The 18,438-nt window shown below is 55.3% G+C and overlaps 1 protein-coding gene across 29 annotated transcripts in view; it reads left to right on the top strand.

Annotated features, from left to right (window-relative positions):
- LOC116936810 (gamma-adducin-like) overlaps positions 1–14,027 on the top strand; it is a 145,534-nt gene extending 131,507 nt beyond the window's left edge. For 9 of the 29 annotated variants that reach the window (XR_012931725.1, XR_012931714.1, XR_012931731.1 and 6 more), the window contains 3 exons: positions 9,531–9,632; positions 10,543–10,976; positions 11,009–14,027. Coding sequence is in view for 7 of the 29 variants with exons in the window: in XM_076058999.1 (XP_075915114.1) it covers positions 9,531–9,632; positions 10,543–10,886 (446 nt within the window). In the remaining 22 variants the exon portion in view is untranslated. The remainder of the gene's footprint in view (positions 1–9,530; positions 9,633–10,542; positions 10,977–11,008) is intronic. The other 20 variants (XR_012931723.1, XR_012931724.1, XR_012931722.1 and 17 more) reach the window with 20 other exon arrangements.
- The last annotated feature ends 4,411 nt before the right edge of the window (positions 14,028–18,438 follow it).

Here is an 18,438-nt window from a genome sequence, read left to right as displayed (position 1 = left end):
GCACAAACGCCACCCTCCCTCAGCATTTCGCTTGGGAGATCATCTCTGCCCGCTGCCTTTCCTGGTCTCAGACTCCGGATCGCCTTCAATACTTCCTCAGCAGATGGCACCTCAGCCAGCCACTCACAGGGGATGACTTCATCCAATATTTGAGGCACCGCAGCCTCAGCAGGGTCATCCTCACTTTGTGCCACGATGTTTTCCTGGCTGTGGGATTTTCCCTCCCCCAGGACCTCACAGAAATGCTCAGCAAATCTGCGAACCTGTTCCTGGGGGTCGGAAATTGGATCACCGTTTTTTCCCCTAATGATGGTAATAGGTGTGGCGCTGCAGGTTACTTTTTTGATGGAGTTAAATAGCGATTTGTGATCACGGGCCACTGAGGCAGACTCCATCTCCTCAGCAACCCGCGACCACCACCCATCCTTGCAGCGCCTCACGGCTCTCCGAACCTCCGAGCGAAGGCTGCGGTAAGCCTCCTCATTCTCTGACGTGGGATTCTGTAGCCGATGACAGTGGGCCTGTCGCTTTTTCTCAACCATCCTGAACAACTCCTCTGTCATCCAGGGTGTCTGGGGAGGTCTGGACCGCGTACCCAAAGCAGCCATTGCAGCTGCATGAGTCACAGTCCTAAACCTCGCCCATTTACCCTCGACATCAGGAGGAGTCGGGGACGATGCCAATCCCAGCCGCAAGCGATGATGAAATTCTCGCTTGCAACTTTCATCAGATAACTGAGACCAGGCCACTTTAGGTTGGAATGGGGTCCTGGGTGTACACCCACCACCGGAGTGGAAGAATGGCAGGCGCATCTTACAGATGACTAGTCGATGGTCAGAGGGCAGATCAGCTCCACGGTAGGTCCTGGTGTCAAGGACATGGGCTCGCATTCGCTGGTCCGTCACTATGTAGTCCAGCAGATGTTCTTGCTTGGACCCGGCATGCATCCATGATGTTGTGTGGATGCGCCGATGCCGGAACAGCGTGTTGGTAATTACAAGCCCATGGGCTGCACAAAAATCTAGCAGCCTCCTACCATTGTTATTGAGCTGATCTGGCCCATGCCCTCCAATCACTCCAGACCAGGTGCCAGTATCATGACCAACTCGGGCATTGAAGTCACCCAACATGATGACTCTATCCCGAGGGGCCACTTTAGCCAGCACCTGTGACAGGAGGTCATAGAAGGCATCTGACTCATCGGCTTTGCCTGCATCCCTCCACGGATGTTCATCTTCGGTGGGGGCATAAGTAACCACGACCACCATTCCTCGCCTCCGGTTGATGGGAAGGCGAGCCCAAAGTAGCCTGGGGCTTACAGCTTCCCACACCTCACCGCCACGCTCCCACGCCCCCTTCATTCTTTTGTTCAAAAGAAGACCCACACCCTGTTGTTTGGCAGTCTGCTGCCCCGAGTAGAGGACTGTCCACCCCTCATGGTGGCAGGAGCCAGAGCCGGTCCACCGGACCTCCTGAATGCCGCATAGATCCAGGCGGTACCGGTCCAGCTCCCGACAGAGGAGTGGCAGCCTCTCCTCTGCAGTGAGCGTTCGAACATTCCACGTGGCCACCCGTAGTGGCTTTTCGTTGTTTCTGGAGTAGCCCCGAGGGTAGGTATTCAATCTCCTGGCTCCGCCAATTGGGGTTTGGCCAGGAGACGTCATAGACGCCTGGCCCCCCGGGGCCTCCGGCACAAGCTTAGTTGTTACAACTTTAATTCGTGGTTTTGTGGTAATTAATTGAAGGTGGAGGGGTTACCAGCCCCTCGCACCCGTCCAGAGCCCCCGTTTAGCCCCTGTGGTGGACACATATGCCATGAGGGGAGGAGCCAATCAAAATTGGAACTCCCCCCACAGCACTGTCCACGACAGAGTTGCCCGTCCGGCACCGCGAGGAGGTAGGGGGTTGTTTTACATACACTACACACACATACACACACACTACACACACATACACATACACTACACACACATACACACACACTACACACACATACACATACACACACTACATACACATACACACACACATACACACACATACACACATACACATACACACACACATACACACACATACACACATACATACACACGCTGTGTCTCACGCCAGCAGTGTGGCCTACCTCCTGGTATATACACACATACACACACATACATACACACACATACATACACACACATACACACACACATACACTACACACACATGCACACATACATACACACACACATACACTACACACACATACACACACATACACATACACACACACATACACACACATACATACACACACACATACACTACACACACATACACACACATACACATACACACACACATACACACACACATACACACACATACACATACACACACACATACACACACATACATACACACACACATACACTACACACACATACATACACACACATATACACACACACACACGCTGTGTCTCACGCCAGCAGTGTGGCCTACCTCCTGGTACATACACACATACATACACTACACACACATACACACATACACACACACATACACACACATACACACACACACATACACACCAACACACACATACACACATACACACGCTGTGTCTCACGCCAGCAGTGTGGCTTACCTCCTGGTACATACACTACACACACACATACACTACACACACATACACACATACACACACACATACATACACTACACACACACATACACACACATACATACACTACACACACATACACATACATACACTACACACACACATACACACACATACATACACTACACACACATACACATACATACACATACATACACACACTACACACACATAGACATACATACACACACATACACACACATACACACACATACATACACACACATACACACGCTGTCTCACGCCAGCAGTGTGGCCTACCTCCTGGTACATACACATACACACATACACTACACACACACATACACACACACACATACATACACACAAATACACACATATACACACATACATACACACACATACACACACACATACACACATACACACCTACACACATACACACATACACACACATACACACATACACACATACATACCTACACACACCTACACACATACCTACACACACATACACACACATACACACATACACACACACATACACACTCACATACACACACATACACACACACATACACACACACATACACACACCTACACACACCTACACACACCTACACACACATACACACACCTACACATACATACACACGCTGTTTCTAACCGGCGAAGATGTTCCATTAGGGGGGTCCACGTTTCGCAAGCGTAGAGAAGGGAGGGAATGACCGTGGCCGAGAAGACCTGAAGCTTAGTGCGGAGCGACAGACCAGGTAGCTTCCACACAGCGTTACGCAACCGATGAAAAGATATTGCCGCTCAACTAATTCGGAGTGAGACCTCTGCTGTTAAACTGGAGCCAGTCATAAGCACACTGCCCAGGTATGGGAAACTCTCCACTCTCTCCACAACTGCCCCATCACCGATTGGGAGTTGTGGGGGCGGAGTGTCCGATGGCACAAAATACCCAGGCAGGTGCTTAGTTTTGGTGGGGCTGATGGTAAGGCCCCACCTCTTAGTGGCACGCTCCAGTCTCAGCAGCAGCGTCTCCAACTCCTCCTCTGACTGAGCAGCTATTACCAAATCAGCAGCATACATAACGTGGTTGAGCAATAGGGAGCCATCCCTTGACCGCACCCGGGCATCGATCAGCCTCCCATTATATCTGTACCATATGGAGATTCCCCCGGTACAGCTATTGAAGGCTTCACGAACTACGTGGTCAAAATAGATGTTAAATAATGTGGGAGCCAGAGGACATCCCTGTCGCACCCCAAGGTGTACAGGGAATGGCTCTGACTCCCGGCCACGTAGTTTTACCCGGGCCCGCTCACCATCATGAAGGTCCTTAATGATCGTGAGCAGAGGGTCAGGTACTCCAAAAGCACGAAGAACGACCCAGAGCCCAGGCCTACTGATGGTATCATAGGCCTTGACCAGGTCAATAAAGCAGAGATGTAGGTCTTGTTGGAATTCCCTACACCTCTGCTGTAGCAGACGGACAGAAAATATGGCATCTGTGCAGGACCGCCCTTTCCTGAAACCGCATTGGGGCTCCGCAAGCCTCTCCTCAGCGTGCCTGGCAAGGCGATGCTGAATAATCCTTGCCAGGACCTTTCCCGGCACACTGAGGAGTGAGATGCCCCTGTAGTTGTTACAGTCTGTGCGGTCCCCCTACTTAAAAAGGGGGACCACCAGGGCATCCTTCCAATCCTGCGGAACCCGTCCAGTGGTCCAGACTGTTGTTATGATGTCATATAGGGCAGTTTGTGCACAAACGCCACCCTCCCTCAGCATTTCGCTTGGGAGATTATCTCTGCCCGCTGCCTTTCCTGGTCTCAGACTCTGGATCGCCTACAGTACTTCCTCAGCAGATGGCACCTCAGCCAGCCACTCACAGGGGGTGACTTCTTCCAATATTTGAGGCACCGCAGCCTCAGCAGGGTCATCCTCACTTTGTGCCACGATGTTTTCCTGGCTGAGGGATTTTCCCTCCCCCAGGACCTCACGGAAATGCTCAGCAAATCTGCAAACCTGTTCCTGGGGGTCGGAGATTGGATCACCGTTTTTTCCCCTAATGATGGTAATAGGTGTGGCGCTGCAGGTTACTTTTCCGATGGAGTCAAACAGAGATTTGTGATCACGGGCCACTGAGGCAGACTCCATCTCCTCAGCAACCCGCGACCACCACCCATCCCTGCAGCGCCTCACGGCTCTCCGAACCTCCAAGCGAAGGCTGCGGTAAGCCTCCTCATTCTCTGACGTGGGATTCTGTAGCCGATGACAGTGGGCCTGTCGCTTTTTCTCAACCATCCTGAACACCTCCTCTGTCAGCCAGGGTCTCTGGGGAGGTCTGGACCGCGTACCTAAAGCAGCCATTGCAGCTGCATGAGTCACAGTCCTAAACCTCGCCCATTTACCCTCCACATCAGGAGTCGGGGACGATGCCAATCCCAGCCGCAAGCGATGATGAAATTCTCGCTTGCAACTTTCATCAGATAACTGAGACCAGGCCACTTTAGGTCGGAATGGGGTCCTGGGTGTACACCCACCACCGGAGTGGAAGAATGGCAGGCGCATCTTACAGATGACTAGTCGATGGTCAGAGGGCAGATCAGCTCCACGGTAGGTCCTGGTGTCAAGAACATGGGCTCGCATTCGCTGGTCCGTCACTATGTAGTCCAGCAGATGTTCTTTCTTGGACCCGGCATGCATCCATGATGTTGTGTGGATGCGCTGATGCCGGAACAGCGTGTTGGTAATTACAAGCCCATGGGCTGCACAAAAATCTAGCAGCCTCCTACCGTTGTTATTGAGCTGATCTGGCCCATGCCCTCCAATCACTCCAGACCAGGTGCCAGTATCATGACCAACTCGGGCATTGAAGTCACCCAACATGATGACTCTATCCCGAGGGGCCACTTTAGCCAGCACCTGTGACAGGAGGTCATAGAAGGCATCTGACTCATCGGCTTTGCCTGCATCCCTCCACGGATGTTCATCTTCGGTGGGGGCATAAGTAACCACGACCACCATTCCTCACCTCCGGTTGATGGGAAGGCAAGCCCAAAGTAGCCTGGGGCTTACAGCTTCCCACACCTCACCGCCACGCTCCCACGCCCCCTTCATTCTTTTATTCAAAAGAAGACCCACACCCTGTTGTTTGGCAGTCTGCTGCCCCGAGTAGCGGACTGTCCACCCCTCATGGTGGCAGGAGCCAGAGCCGGTCCACCGGACCTCCTGAATGCCGCATAAATCCAGGCGGTACCGGTCCAGCTCCCGACAGAGGAGTGGCAGCCTCTCCTCTCCAGTCAGCTTTCGAACATTCCACGTGGCCACCCGTAGTGGCTTTTCGTTGTTTCTGGAGTAGCCCCGAGGGTAGGTATTCAATCTCCTGGCTCCGCCAATTGGGGTTTGGCCAGGAGACGTCATGGACGCCTGGCCCCCCGGGTCCTCCGGCACAAGCTTATTAGTTACATATTTCAGTTTAACTCGTGGTTTCGTGGTAATTAATTGAAGGTGAAGGGGTTACCAGCCCCTCGCACCCGTCCAGAGCCCCCGTTTAGCCCCTGTGGTGGACACATGCCATGAGGGGAGGAGCCAATCAAAATTGGATCTCCCCCCACAGCACTGTCCACGACAGAGTTGCCCGTCCGGCACTGCGGAGGTAGGGGGTTGTTTTGCCGGACACACATACACAAAAGATAACACATACACACACACCTACACACATACACACACCTACACACATACACACAAAGACAAAGATCCCCCATATAGCCTTAACAGACTGTAGGGGCAAGTGCTGTTAGCGAGCACCTATGAAGGCCGGAACGGTACACGAGGGGGTGGGTGGCCAGCACCACGCCCGACCGCCTTTGTCTCCCTAGTGGCAATGTTTACACACCGCACCAGGTACTCATTTGAGGCTGAGTCGACCTAGGGGAGGCCGGGACCGGTTCAGATAATCGTCACTGGTGTTGGCCGTGAGCGGGAATCGAACCCGGGTCGCCAGGTTTATAGCGCAGCGCGCTAACCGCTACACTACCGCTCCCCACTATATAGACATAGACACACACCTACACACATACATACACACACACACCTACACACACACCTACACACACATACACACATACACACACACTGTGTCTCATGCCAGCAGTGTGGCCTACCTCCTGGTACACACATACACACACATACATACACACATACACACATACATACACACACACACATACACACCAACACACACATACACACACATACATACACATACACACATACCTACACACATACACACCTACATACACACACACATACACACCTACATACACACACACATACACACACACATACACACACACATACACACATACACACACCTACACACAACACACATACACACACATACACACACACCTACACACACACCTACACACCTACACAAAGATCCCCCATATAGCCTTAACAGACTGTAGGGGCAAGTGCTGTTAGCGAGCACCTATGAAGGCCGGAACGGTACACGAGGGGGTGGGTGGCCAGCACCACGCCCGACCGCCTTTGTCTCCCTAGTGGCAATGTTTACACACCGCACCAGGTACTCATTTGAGGCTGAGTCGACCTAGGGGAGGCCCGGGACCGGTTCAGATAATCGTCACTGGTGTTGGCCGTGAGCGGGAATCGAACCCGGGTCGCCAGGTTCATAGCGCAGCGCGCTAACCGCTACACTATCGCTCCCCACTACACACACACACCTACACGCATACACACGCTGTGTCTCACGCCAGCAGCGTAGCCTACATCCTGGTACACACACACACACCTACACACCTACACACACACACACCTACACACACACACACCTACATACAGTGAGGGAAAAAGTATTTGATCCCCTGCTGATTTTGTACGTTTGCCCACTGACAAAGAAATGATCAGTCTATAATTTTAATGGTAGGTTCATTTGAACAGTGAGAGACAGAATAACAACAAAATATCCAGAAAAAACGCATGTCAAAATGTTATGAATTGATTTGCATTTTAATGAGGGAAATAAGTACTTGACCCTTCTGCGAAACAGGACTTAGTACTTGGTGGCAAAACCCTTGTTGGCAATCACAGAGGTCAGACGTTTCTTGTAGTTGGCCACCAGGTTTGCACACATCTCAGGAGGGATTTTGTCCCACTCCTCTTTGCAGATCTTCTCCAAGTCATTAAGGTTTCGTGGCTGACGTTTGGCAACTCGAACCTTCAGCTCCCTCCACAGATTTTCTGTGGGATTAAGGTCTGGAGACTGGCTAGGCCACTCCAGGACCTCAATGTGCTTCTTCTTGAGCCACTCCTTTGTTGCCTTGGCCGTGTGTTTTGGGTCATTATCATGCTGGAATACCCATCCACGACCCATTTTCAATACCCTGGCTGATGGAAGGAGGTTCTCACCCAAGATTTGACGGTACATGGACGGGGCCCATCGTCCCTTTGATGTGGTGAAGTTGTCCTGTCCCCTTAGCAGAAAAACATACCCAAAGCATAATGTTTCCACCTCCATGTTTGACGGTGGGGATGGTGTTCTTGGGGTCATAGGCAGCATTCCTCCTCCTCCAAACACGGCGAGTTGAGATGATGCCAAAAAGCTCCATTTTGGTCTCATCTGACCACAACACTTTCACCCAGTTGTCCTCTGAATCATTCAGATGTTCATTGGCAAACAGACGGGCATGTATATGTGCTTTCTTGAGCAGGGGGACCTTGCGGGCGCTGCAGGATTTTAGTCCTTCACGGCGGAGTGTGTTACCAATTGTTTTCTTGGTGACTATGGTCCCAGCTGCCTTGAGATCATTGACAAGAACCTCCCGTGTAGTTCTGGGCTGATTCCTCACCGTTCTCATGATCATTGCAACTCCACGAGGTGAGATCTTGCATGGAGCCCCAGGCCGAGGGAGATTGACAGTTCTTTTGTATTTCTTCCATTTGCGAATAATCGCACCATCTGTTGTCAGCTTCTCACCAAGCTGCTTGGAAATGGTCTTGTAGCCCATTCCAGCCTTGTGTAGGTCTACAATCTTGTCCCTGACATCCTTGGAAAGCTCTTTGGTCTTGGCCATGGTGGAGAGTTTGGAATCTGATTGATTGCTTCTGTGGACGGGTATCTTTTGTACAGGTAAAAAGCTGAGATTAGGAGCACTCCCTTTAAGAGTGTGCTCCTAATCTAAGCTCGTTACCTGTATAAAATACACCTGGGAGCCATAAATCTTTCAGATTGAGAGGGGTTCAAATACTTATTTCCCTCAAAAATGCAAATCAATTTATAACATTTTTGACATGCGTTTTTTCTGGATTTTCTTGTTGTTATTCTGTCTCTCACTGTTCAAATAAACCTACCATTAAAATTATAGACTGATCATCTCTTTGTCAGTGGGCAAACGTACAAAATCAGCAGGGGATCAAATACTTTTTTCTCCTCACTGTACACCCACACACCGACACTCACATACACACCCACATATCTCTATGGGGGGTTCACGGTGGCCGTGTGGGAGATGCTGAGACCCTGGGTTGAGGGTTCACGCCCTGGGTCTGGGTGTCTCTCTCTCAGGGGGTTCACAGTGGCCGTGTGGGAGACGCTGAGACCCTGCGTTCAGGGTTCAAGCCCTGGGTCTGGGTGTCTCTCTCTCTCTCAGGGGGTTCACAGTGGCCGTGTGGGAGACACTGAGACCCTGGGGTCAGGGTTCAAGCCCTGGGTCTGGGTGTCTCTCCCGATACTGTACCGGGAGTTTCACTATGGGCGTGTCGTGCGTGTCAATATAACACAGCCTGCTCCTGTTGTGTTAACCGTGCCACTAATTTATTATGTCTCTATAAACGCCTCCCCCCCCTGCCCCTAACATGACTAACACAGAGGAGGAGGAGGACTCTACCGCTACTGTGGTGGAGGTGGTGGAGAGTAGTGAACTAACCTCACCCACTCACCCGGCAGGCACGCAGCCCTCCCAGCGGGCAGGTACTGCTCTTACCCCCCCCCTCCGCCTCCTCATTCTGTCTCACAAAGCCCAGACCCTGAGACCCGGTCTCACTGAGTCTCTACACCCCGAGTCTCTACACCCCGAGTCTCTACACCCCGAGTCTCTACACCCCGAGTCTCTACACCCCGAGTCTCTACACCCCGAGTCTCTACTAGACCCCGAGTCTCTCTAGACCCCGAGTCTCTACTAGACCCTGAGTCTCTACTAGACCCTGAGTCTCTAGATCCCGAGTCTCTACACCCCGAGCCTCTACACCCTGAGCCTCTACACCCTGAGACTCTAGACCCTGAGTCTCTACACCCTGAGACTCTACACCCTGAGTCTCTACACCCTGAGACTCTACACCCCGAGTCTCTACACCCTGAGCCTGTACACCCTGAGCCTGTACACCCTGAGCCTCTACACCCTGAGACTCTAGACCCTGAGTCTCTACTAGACCCTGAGACTCTACTAGACCCTGAGACTCTACACCCCGAGTCTCTACTAGACCCTGAGACTCTACTAGACCCTGAGTCTCTACTAGACCCTGAGACTCTACTAGACCCTGAGTCTCTACTAGACCCAGAGTCTCTACACCCTGAGTCTCTACACCCTGAGACTCTACACCCCGAGTCTCTACTAGACCCTGAGTCTCTACTAGACCCTGAGACTCTACTAGACCCTGAGACTCTACTAGACCCTGAGTCTCTAGACCCTGAGTCTCTACTAGACCCTGAGACTCTACTAGACCCTGAGTCTCTACTAGACCCTGAGTCTCTCGACCCTGAGACTCTACACCCTGATTGTCCGCACTCTCATTCCCGGTCTCCCCGATTCTGGACCCATGTCCTCACACATCTCCCATTCCCCCCCCCCCCCCACTCTCTCTCTCTCCCCATCTCTTCTCAGACGAGTCGAGTGACACAGAGGCAGGAGGAGGCGGCGGCGGAGGAGGAGGCGGAGGAGGAGGAGGTGGCGGAGGAGGAGGAGGAGGAGGCAAGACTTCGGTTGTTAACGGCGGCGGCGGCGGCGGCGGCGCTGACACCGCCGCCGCCGAGAGCCCCGTGGCGGTGGCGGGCGACGAGGCGGCGGAGAAACCGGGGGTGGGCGGCGGCGGCGGCGGGGAGCGGGCCGACTCTGCGAGCGACACGCTCTCGCCGGACGCGTCGCCCACCAAGGCGGCGAAGAAGAAGAAGCAGAAGTTCCGCTCGCTCTCCTTCCTCAAGCGCAAGAAGGAGAAGGTGGAGGCCTAGGAGAAGGTGGGGGCCTAGGAGACGGTGGAGGCCTAGGAGTTGGAGGCCTAGGAGAAGGTGGAGGCCTAGGAGAAGGTGGAGGCCTAGGGGGTGGAGGCCTAGGAGGGGTGGAGGCCTAGGAGAAGGTGGAGGCCTAGGAGAAGGTGGAGGCCTAGGGGGTGGAGGCCTAGGAGGGGTGGAGGCCTAGGAGAAGGTGGAGGCCTAGGAGAAGGTGGAGGCCTAGGAGGGGTGGAGGCCTAGGAGGGGTGGAGGCCTAGGAGGGGTGGAGGCCTAGGAGGGGTGGAGGCCTAGGAGGGGTGGAGGCCTAGGAGGGGTGGAGGCCTAGGAGGGGTGGAGGCCTAGGAGGGGTGGAGGCCTAGGAGGGGGAGGCCTAGGAAGGGGGAGACCTAGCAGGGGGGGGGGGGGCAGGGGAAGGCCTAGGAGGAGGCCTAGGTGGAGGCCTAGCGGGGGAGCTAGCGGGAGACCTAGGGCTAGGCCTATGGTGGGAGGCCTAGATGTGGGCCTAAATGGGGGCCTAGGGGTAGGCCTAGGGGGAGGCCTAGACAGGGGCCTAGGTGGAGGTCTAGGGGGAGGCCTAGGGTTAGGCCTATAGTGGGAGATCTAGATGGGGGCCTAAATGGGGGCCTAGGGGTAGGCCTAGGAGTAGGCCTAGGCAGGGGCCTAGGTGTAAGCCGAGGTGGAGGTCTAGGTGGAGGCCTAGGTGGAGGCCTAGGTGGCCGTCCCCCAGGAGCAGCCCCCTCCACTCCTCCTGCCGCCACCTCTTGTCTCCAACTTCCTGTCAACACCGACTACCCAGTCACCCCCTCGCGTACTCATGTACTCACGTGCTCACCCACCCCCTCGCGTGCTCACCCACCCCCTCGTGTACTCACTCGTGTACTCACTCACCCACCCGCTCACTCGCCCACTCGCTCGCTCACCTACGCGCTCACTAACCCACCAACTCGCCACCCTTCTGATCCCTTCCCGTGGTGACTCCTCCCCCGTTGCTCCCTCCCTCCTCCTTCCTCCCCCTGGCGACGCGCTTCCACTTCCTGTTGACACGGACCCACTTCCTGTTGACACGGACCCACTTCCTGTTGACACGGACCCACTTCCTGTTGACACGGACCCACTTCCTGTTGACACGGACCCACTTCCTGTTGACACGGACCCACTTCCTGTTGACACGGACCCACTTCCTGTTGAGTCTACAGCCTGAGTCTCTACACCCCGAGTCTCTACACCCCGAGTCTCTACACCCCGAGGCTCTACACCCCGAGTCTCTACACCCCGAGTCTCTACACCCCGAGTCTCTACACCCCGAGACTCATCACCCCGAGTCTCTACACCCCGAGTCTCTACACCCCGAGTCTCTACACCCCGAGTCTCTACACCCCGAGTCTCTACACCCCGAGTCTCTACACCCCGAGGCTCTACACCCCGAGTCTCTACACCCCGAGTCTCTACACCCCGAGTCTCTACACCCCGAGGCTCTACACCCCGAGTCTCTACACCCCGAGTCTCTACACCCCGAGTCTCTACACCCCGAGACTCATCACCCCGAGTCTCTACACCCCGAGTCTCTACACCCCGAGTCTCTACACCCCGAGTCTCTACACCCCGAGTCTCTACACCCCGAGTCTCTACACCCCGAGACTCATCACCCCGAGTCTCTACACCCCGAGGCTCTAAACCCCGAGGCTCTACACCCCGAGTCTCTACACCCCGAGTCTCTACACCCCGAGGCTCTAAACCCCGAGGCTCTACACCCCGAGTCTCTACACCCTGAGTCTCTACACCCTGATCCTCTACACCCCGAGTCTCTACACCCCGAGACTCTACACCCCGAGACTCTACACCCCGAGACTCTACACCCCGAGTCTCTACACCCTGAGTCTCTACACCCTGATCCTCTACACCCCGAGTCTCTAGACCCAGAGTCTCTACACCCTGAGTCTCTACACCATGAGTCTCTACACCCCGAGGCTCTACACCCTGAGTCTCTACACCCTGAGTCTCTACACCCTGATCCTCTACACCCCGAGTCTCTAGACCCAGAGTCTCTACACCCTGAGTCTCTACACCTTGAGTCTCTACACCCTGAGTCTCTACACCCTGAGTCTCTACACCTTGAGTCTCTACACCCTGAGTCTCTACACCTTGAGTCTCTACACCATGAGTCTCTACACCCTGAGTCTCTACACCTTGAGTCTCTACACCATGAGTCTCTACACCATGAGTCTCTACACCCTGAGTCTCTACACCTTGAGTCTCTACACCCCGAGTCTCTACACCTTGAGTCTCTACACCCTGAGTCTCTACACCCTGAGTCTCTACACCATGAGTCTCTACACCCTGAGTCTCTACACCCCGAGTCTCTAGACCCAGAGTCTCTACACCCCGAGTCTCTACACCCCGAGTCTCTCCCGGTCGTGTGAGTTGATAGAGCGGTGTATTTGGAGCATGCCACCGCAGGCAGCCGCGTGTGTAGCAGCCACACGCGTCTGTGTGTCCGTGTGTGTGTCGGTGTGTGTGCCCTTGGGTGTGAGTCCGTGTGTGTGTGTCAGTGTGTGTGCCCTTGGGTGTGCGTCCGTGTGTGTGTCGGTGTGTGTGCCCTTGGGTGTGAGTCCGTGTGTGTGTGTCGGTGACGGCGATTATCTGAACCGGTCCTGGGCCCTCCCCCTAGGTCGGCTCGGCCTCAAATGGGTACCTGGTGCAGCGGTGTGTGTGGTAGCAGTGGTGGTGGTAAACGTCGCTATCACCGGGGAGACAAAGGCGGCCGGGCGTGGTGCTGGTCCACGCACACCCCCCTCGTGCTCGCTGACAGCACTCGCACCGATGGTCTTGTTCGAGGCTACACGGTGCGTCTTTGTGTGTGTGTCCGTGTGTGTGTCTCCGCGTGTGTGTGTGTCTGCGTGTGTGTCTCCGTGTGTGTGTGTCCGCGTGTGTCTGTTTATGTCTGTCCGTGTCTCCGTTGGGCAGTGGTCGGATTTTACCTTGTAACTCGCACACTCACAGTCTCACTAACGCGCACACACTCGCACACACACTAATACACACTAACACACACTCACTCACACTCATACACACTCACAGACTCACACACTCACTAACACACACACATACGAACACACACTCTCACTAACACACTCTCACACACTCACTAACACTCACGGTCTCACACTCACACAGTCACTGCTGCTGCTGCCACTGCCCACGTGATACCCGACTCGCTCACCGGCCCACAACCGCACCTATAACCCGCCCTTAGAGGGTCTCACGCATCGCGATTGAGGGGCCCATCCATTGAGTCTGTACCCATGCAGGCTGGGGGAGGAGGAGGGTAGGAGGGTGGTGGTGGTCTACTGCCAATGTGCGTACGCATGTGCTGGTGGTGAAGCTTCAGTAATTAGAATGTCCACCATTGCGTCCCCCTTCAAAATTGTTGCCACAGTTCTGTTCGCTCAGCTGTCGGGGCGAGACCTGCCGGGAGAGAGAGAAGGGGCAGTGGGGGCAGTGGGGAGAGAGAAGGGCAGTAGGGGGAGAGTGAAGGGCAGTGGGGAGAGAGAAGGGGCAGTGGGGAGAGAGAAGGTCAGTGGGGGCAGTGGGGAGAGAGAAGGGGCAGTGGGGGCAGTGGGGAGAGTGAAGGGGCAGTGGGGAGAGAGAAGGGGCAGTGGGGAGAGAGAAGGGCAGTGGGGAGAGTGAAGGGGCAGTGGGGAGAGAGAAGGGCAGAGGGAGAGAGAAGGGCAGTGGGGAGAGTGAAGGGGCAGTGGGGGCAGTGGGGAGAGAGAAGGGGCAGTGGGGAGAGAGAAGGGCAGTGGGGAGAGAGAAGGGGCAGTGGGGAGAGAGAAGGGGCAGTGGGGAGAGTGAAGGGGCAGTGGGGAGAGTGAAGGGGCAGTGGGGAGAGTGAAGGGGCAGTGGGGAGAGAGAAGGGGCAGTGGGGAGAGAGAAGGGCAGTGGGGAGAGAGAAGGGCAGTGGGGAGAGAGACAAGGGGCAGTGGGGCGAGAGAAGGGGCAGTGGGGAGAGACAAGGGCAGTAGGGAGAGAGAAGGGGCAGTAGGGAGAGAGAAGGGGCAGTGGGGAGAGAGAAGGGCAGTGGGGAGAGAGTGAAGGGGCAGTGGGGAGAGAGAAGGGCATTAGAGGGAGAGAGAACGGCAGTGGAGAGAGGTGTCACTCGGTATGCCACCGGTAACCCCCCCTGGCTGCTGTGGCGATCACGCAGTTCGGCAAACATCAGTGGCCATTCTTGATTTGAAGCTTTCAATAATAGAATCCGACGTTTCGGTCGCAGCACAAGCAACCATCATCGGGTAGGAATGAATGATCAAACACAGACACGGGAACAGCACAGGCAGAGAGAGACACAGACACACAGGCAGAGAGAGACAGACACACAGGCAGAGAGACACAGACACATGCAGAGAGAGACACAGACACATGCAGAGAGAGACACAGACACGCAGAGAGAGACACAGACACATGGAGAGACACACAGACATGCAGAGACACACAGACACACGCAGAGAGACACAGACACGCAGAGAGAGAGACAGACACACGCAGAGAGAGAGAGACACGCAGAGAGAGACAGACGTACGCAGAGAGACAGACACACGCAGAGAGACACAGACACGCAGAGAGACACACACAGACACCTATCGAGACACACACCAAGACACAAACAGGAATATGATTAATCCCTTGATCGTTTCTGCTTGGATTAAATATCGGCCGTGCTATAGGATTCGGTGGGTGGGTGTACAGATTTTGTTTGCGTTACGAAACTCAATGGATGGCCCCTCCTGAGTGTGGACATTGGTCACGGCTACTCGACCACAGATGGCCAGAAGCGTGGGACCACACGGAACGCTCTCATAGATGTGAAGGATGTTGATGATGTTGATGATGATGATAATACAACGACGAGTTTATTAACAACACCACCACGCGAGTCTTGTTGGACTGAACGCAGGCCGTGATGTGTGGGTGGGTGGGTGAGTGGATGTGTGGGTGAGTGGGTGACTGGGTGAGTGACTAGGTGAGTGGGTGGGTGAGTGGATGGTTGGGTGGGTGTGTGGGTGGGTGTGTGACTGGGTGAGTGGATGGTTGGGTGGAGGGGTGGGTGAGTGGATGTGTGGGTGAGTGGATGTGTGGGTGAGTGGATGTGTGGGTGAGTGGATGTGTGGGTGAGTGACTGGGTGAGTGACTAGGTGAGTGAGTGGGTGAGCGACTTGGTGAGTGGGTGAGTGATTGGGTGAGTGACTGGGTGGGTGAGTGGATGGTTGGGTGGAGGGGTGGGTGAGTGACTGGGTGAGTGGGTGAGTAGGTGAATGGGTGGGTGAGTGGATGGTTGGGTGAGTGGCACGGGCGAGAGAAGAGATGATCTGATGTGGGTGGGTGGGTGGGTTGACGGTTGAGTGACTGGGTGAGTGAGTGGCACGGGCTGAAGAAGAGATGGTCTGATGGGCGAGTGGATGGGTGGGTGAGTGGTACGGGCAAGAGAGGAGATGGAGTGACGTGGTACAGGAGGACGTGGAGCTGAGTGGACTTTGCCGATGACCGGTACCAGCGGTGTCAAGATCGGCCTCTGCGAAGGAGGAGGCTCGTGAAGGACGCTACTGGGCCAGTGCCAGGCTAGGTGCACCTTCAGGCTACTGGGCAGTTGGAGGGAATCGCCCATCGGTGAGCTCTGGCAGGCGAGGCTGCGTTGGCTGGGTCACGTAGCCCGCATGCCCCAGCCACCGCGTGCCCCAGCCACCGCGTGCCCAAACAGTTTCTGTTCGACCGGATAGAGGGTGCTAAACGAGCACGGCACGGGCTAGAGATGAGATGGAGTGGGTGGGTGATTTAGTGAGTGAGTGGGTGGGTGATTTAGTGAGTGAGTGAATGGGTGGGTGAGTGGGTGGGTGATTTAGTGAGTGAGTGAGTGAATGGGTGGGTGAGTGGGTGGGTGATTTAGTGAGTGAGTGGGTGATTTAGTGAGTGAGTGGGTGGGTGATTTAGTGAGTGGGTGGGTGGGTGATTTAGTGAGTGGGTGGGTGATTTAGTGAGTGAGTGAATGGGTGGGTGGGTGAGTGGGTGGGTGATTTAGTGAGTGGGTGGGTGATTTAGTGAGTGGGTGGGTGATTTAGTGAGTGAGTGGGTGATTTAGTGAGTGGGTGGGTGATTTAGTGAGTGAGTGGGTGGGTGGGTGATTTAGTGAGTGAGTGAATGGGTGGGTGAGTGGGTGGGTGATTTAGTGAGTGAGTGGGTGGGTGATTTAGTGAGTGGGTGATTTAGTGAGTGGGTGGGTGGGTGATTTAGTGAGTGAGTGAGTGGGTGGGTGATTTAGTGAGTGAGTGGGTGGGTGAGTGGGTGGGTGATTTAGTGAGTGAGTGAATGGGTGGGTGAGTGGGTGGGTGATTTAGTGAGTGAGTGGGTGATTTAGTGAGTGGGTGGGTGAGTAAGTGGGTGAGTGAGTGAGTTGGGTTAGTGGGTGGCTGGATGAGTGAGTGGGTGGGTGAGTGGGTGCATGAGTGAGTGGATAGGTAAGTGGGTGAGTGAGTGGGTGAGTTCGATCCTTGCAGGGTCTGTCACGTGACCTCGTGCACCTAGCCTGGCACAGCAGCACAACCCATGGCACCTGCAGGGTCTGTCACGTGACCTCCTCATGCACCTAGCCTGGCACAGCAGTACAACCCATGGCACCTGCAGGGTCTGTCACATGACCTCATGCACCTAGCCTGGCACAGCAGTACAACCCATGGCTTGACGTTATCACGCGGCCCCAAACGCGCCGTCTCCACCGTACGCGGTGACGTCACCACGTCGTTCCTCGGCGTCGTCTGCTCGGTACGCGGTGACGTCACTGTTGTCCCTCGGCGCGTAATTTCCAATGTACGTCGTGACGTCAGCACGTTTGCGCTTCGGCACCGGCTTCTGCGTAACGCGGTGACGTCACCACGCAAGCCCATCTCGGCGCCGTCCTCCTTCGTAGCGCGGTTGACGTCACCACGCAAGCCCATCTCGGCGCCGTCCTCCTCCGTAGCGCGGTGACGTCACCACGCAAGCCCATCTCGGCGCCGTCCTCCTTCGTAGCGCGGTGACGTCACCACGCAAGCCCATCTCGGCGCCGTCCTTCGTAGCGCGGTGACGTCACCACGCAAGCCCATCTCGGCGCCGTCCTCCTCCGTAGCGCGGTGACGTCACCACGCAAGCCCATCTCGGCGCCGTCCTTCGTAGCGCGGTTGACGTCACCACGCAAGCCCATCTCGGCGCCGTCCTCCTTCGTAGCGCGGTTGACGTCACCACGCAAGCCCATCTCGGCGCCGTCCTTCGTAGCGCGGTGACGTCACCACGCAAGCCCATCTCGGCGCCGTCCTCCTCCGTAGCGCGGTGACGTCACCACGCAAGCCCATCTCGGCGCCGTCCTCCTTCGTAGCGCGGTGACGTCACCACGCAAGCCCATCTCGGCGCCGTCCTCCTTCGTAGCGCGGTGACGTCACCACGCAAGCCCATCTCGGCGCCGTCCTCCTTCGTAGCGCGGTGACGTCATCACGTAACTCAGGCACCGTCTCCGCCGCAACGTAGT

Source organism: Petromyzon marinus, assembly GCF_048934315.1.
Source record: "Petromyzon marinus isolate PM22_M1 ecotype Great Lakes invasive population chromosome 83 unlocalized genomic scaffold, UKy_Petmar_22M1.pri1.0 chr83_unloc.3, whole genome shotgun sequence".
NCBI classification, from domain to species: Eukaryota; Metazoa; Chordata; class Hyperoartia; order Petromyzontiformes; family Petromyzontidae; genus Petromyzon; species Petromyzon marinus.
This window is presented reverse-complemented; position numbering and strand designations above follow the sequence as displayed.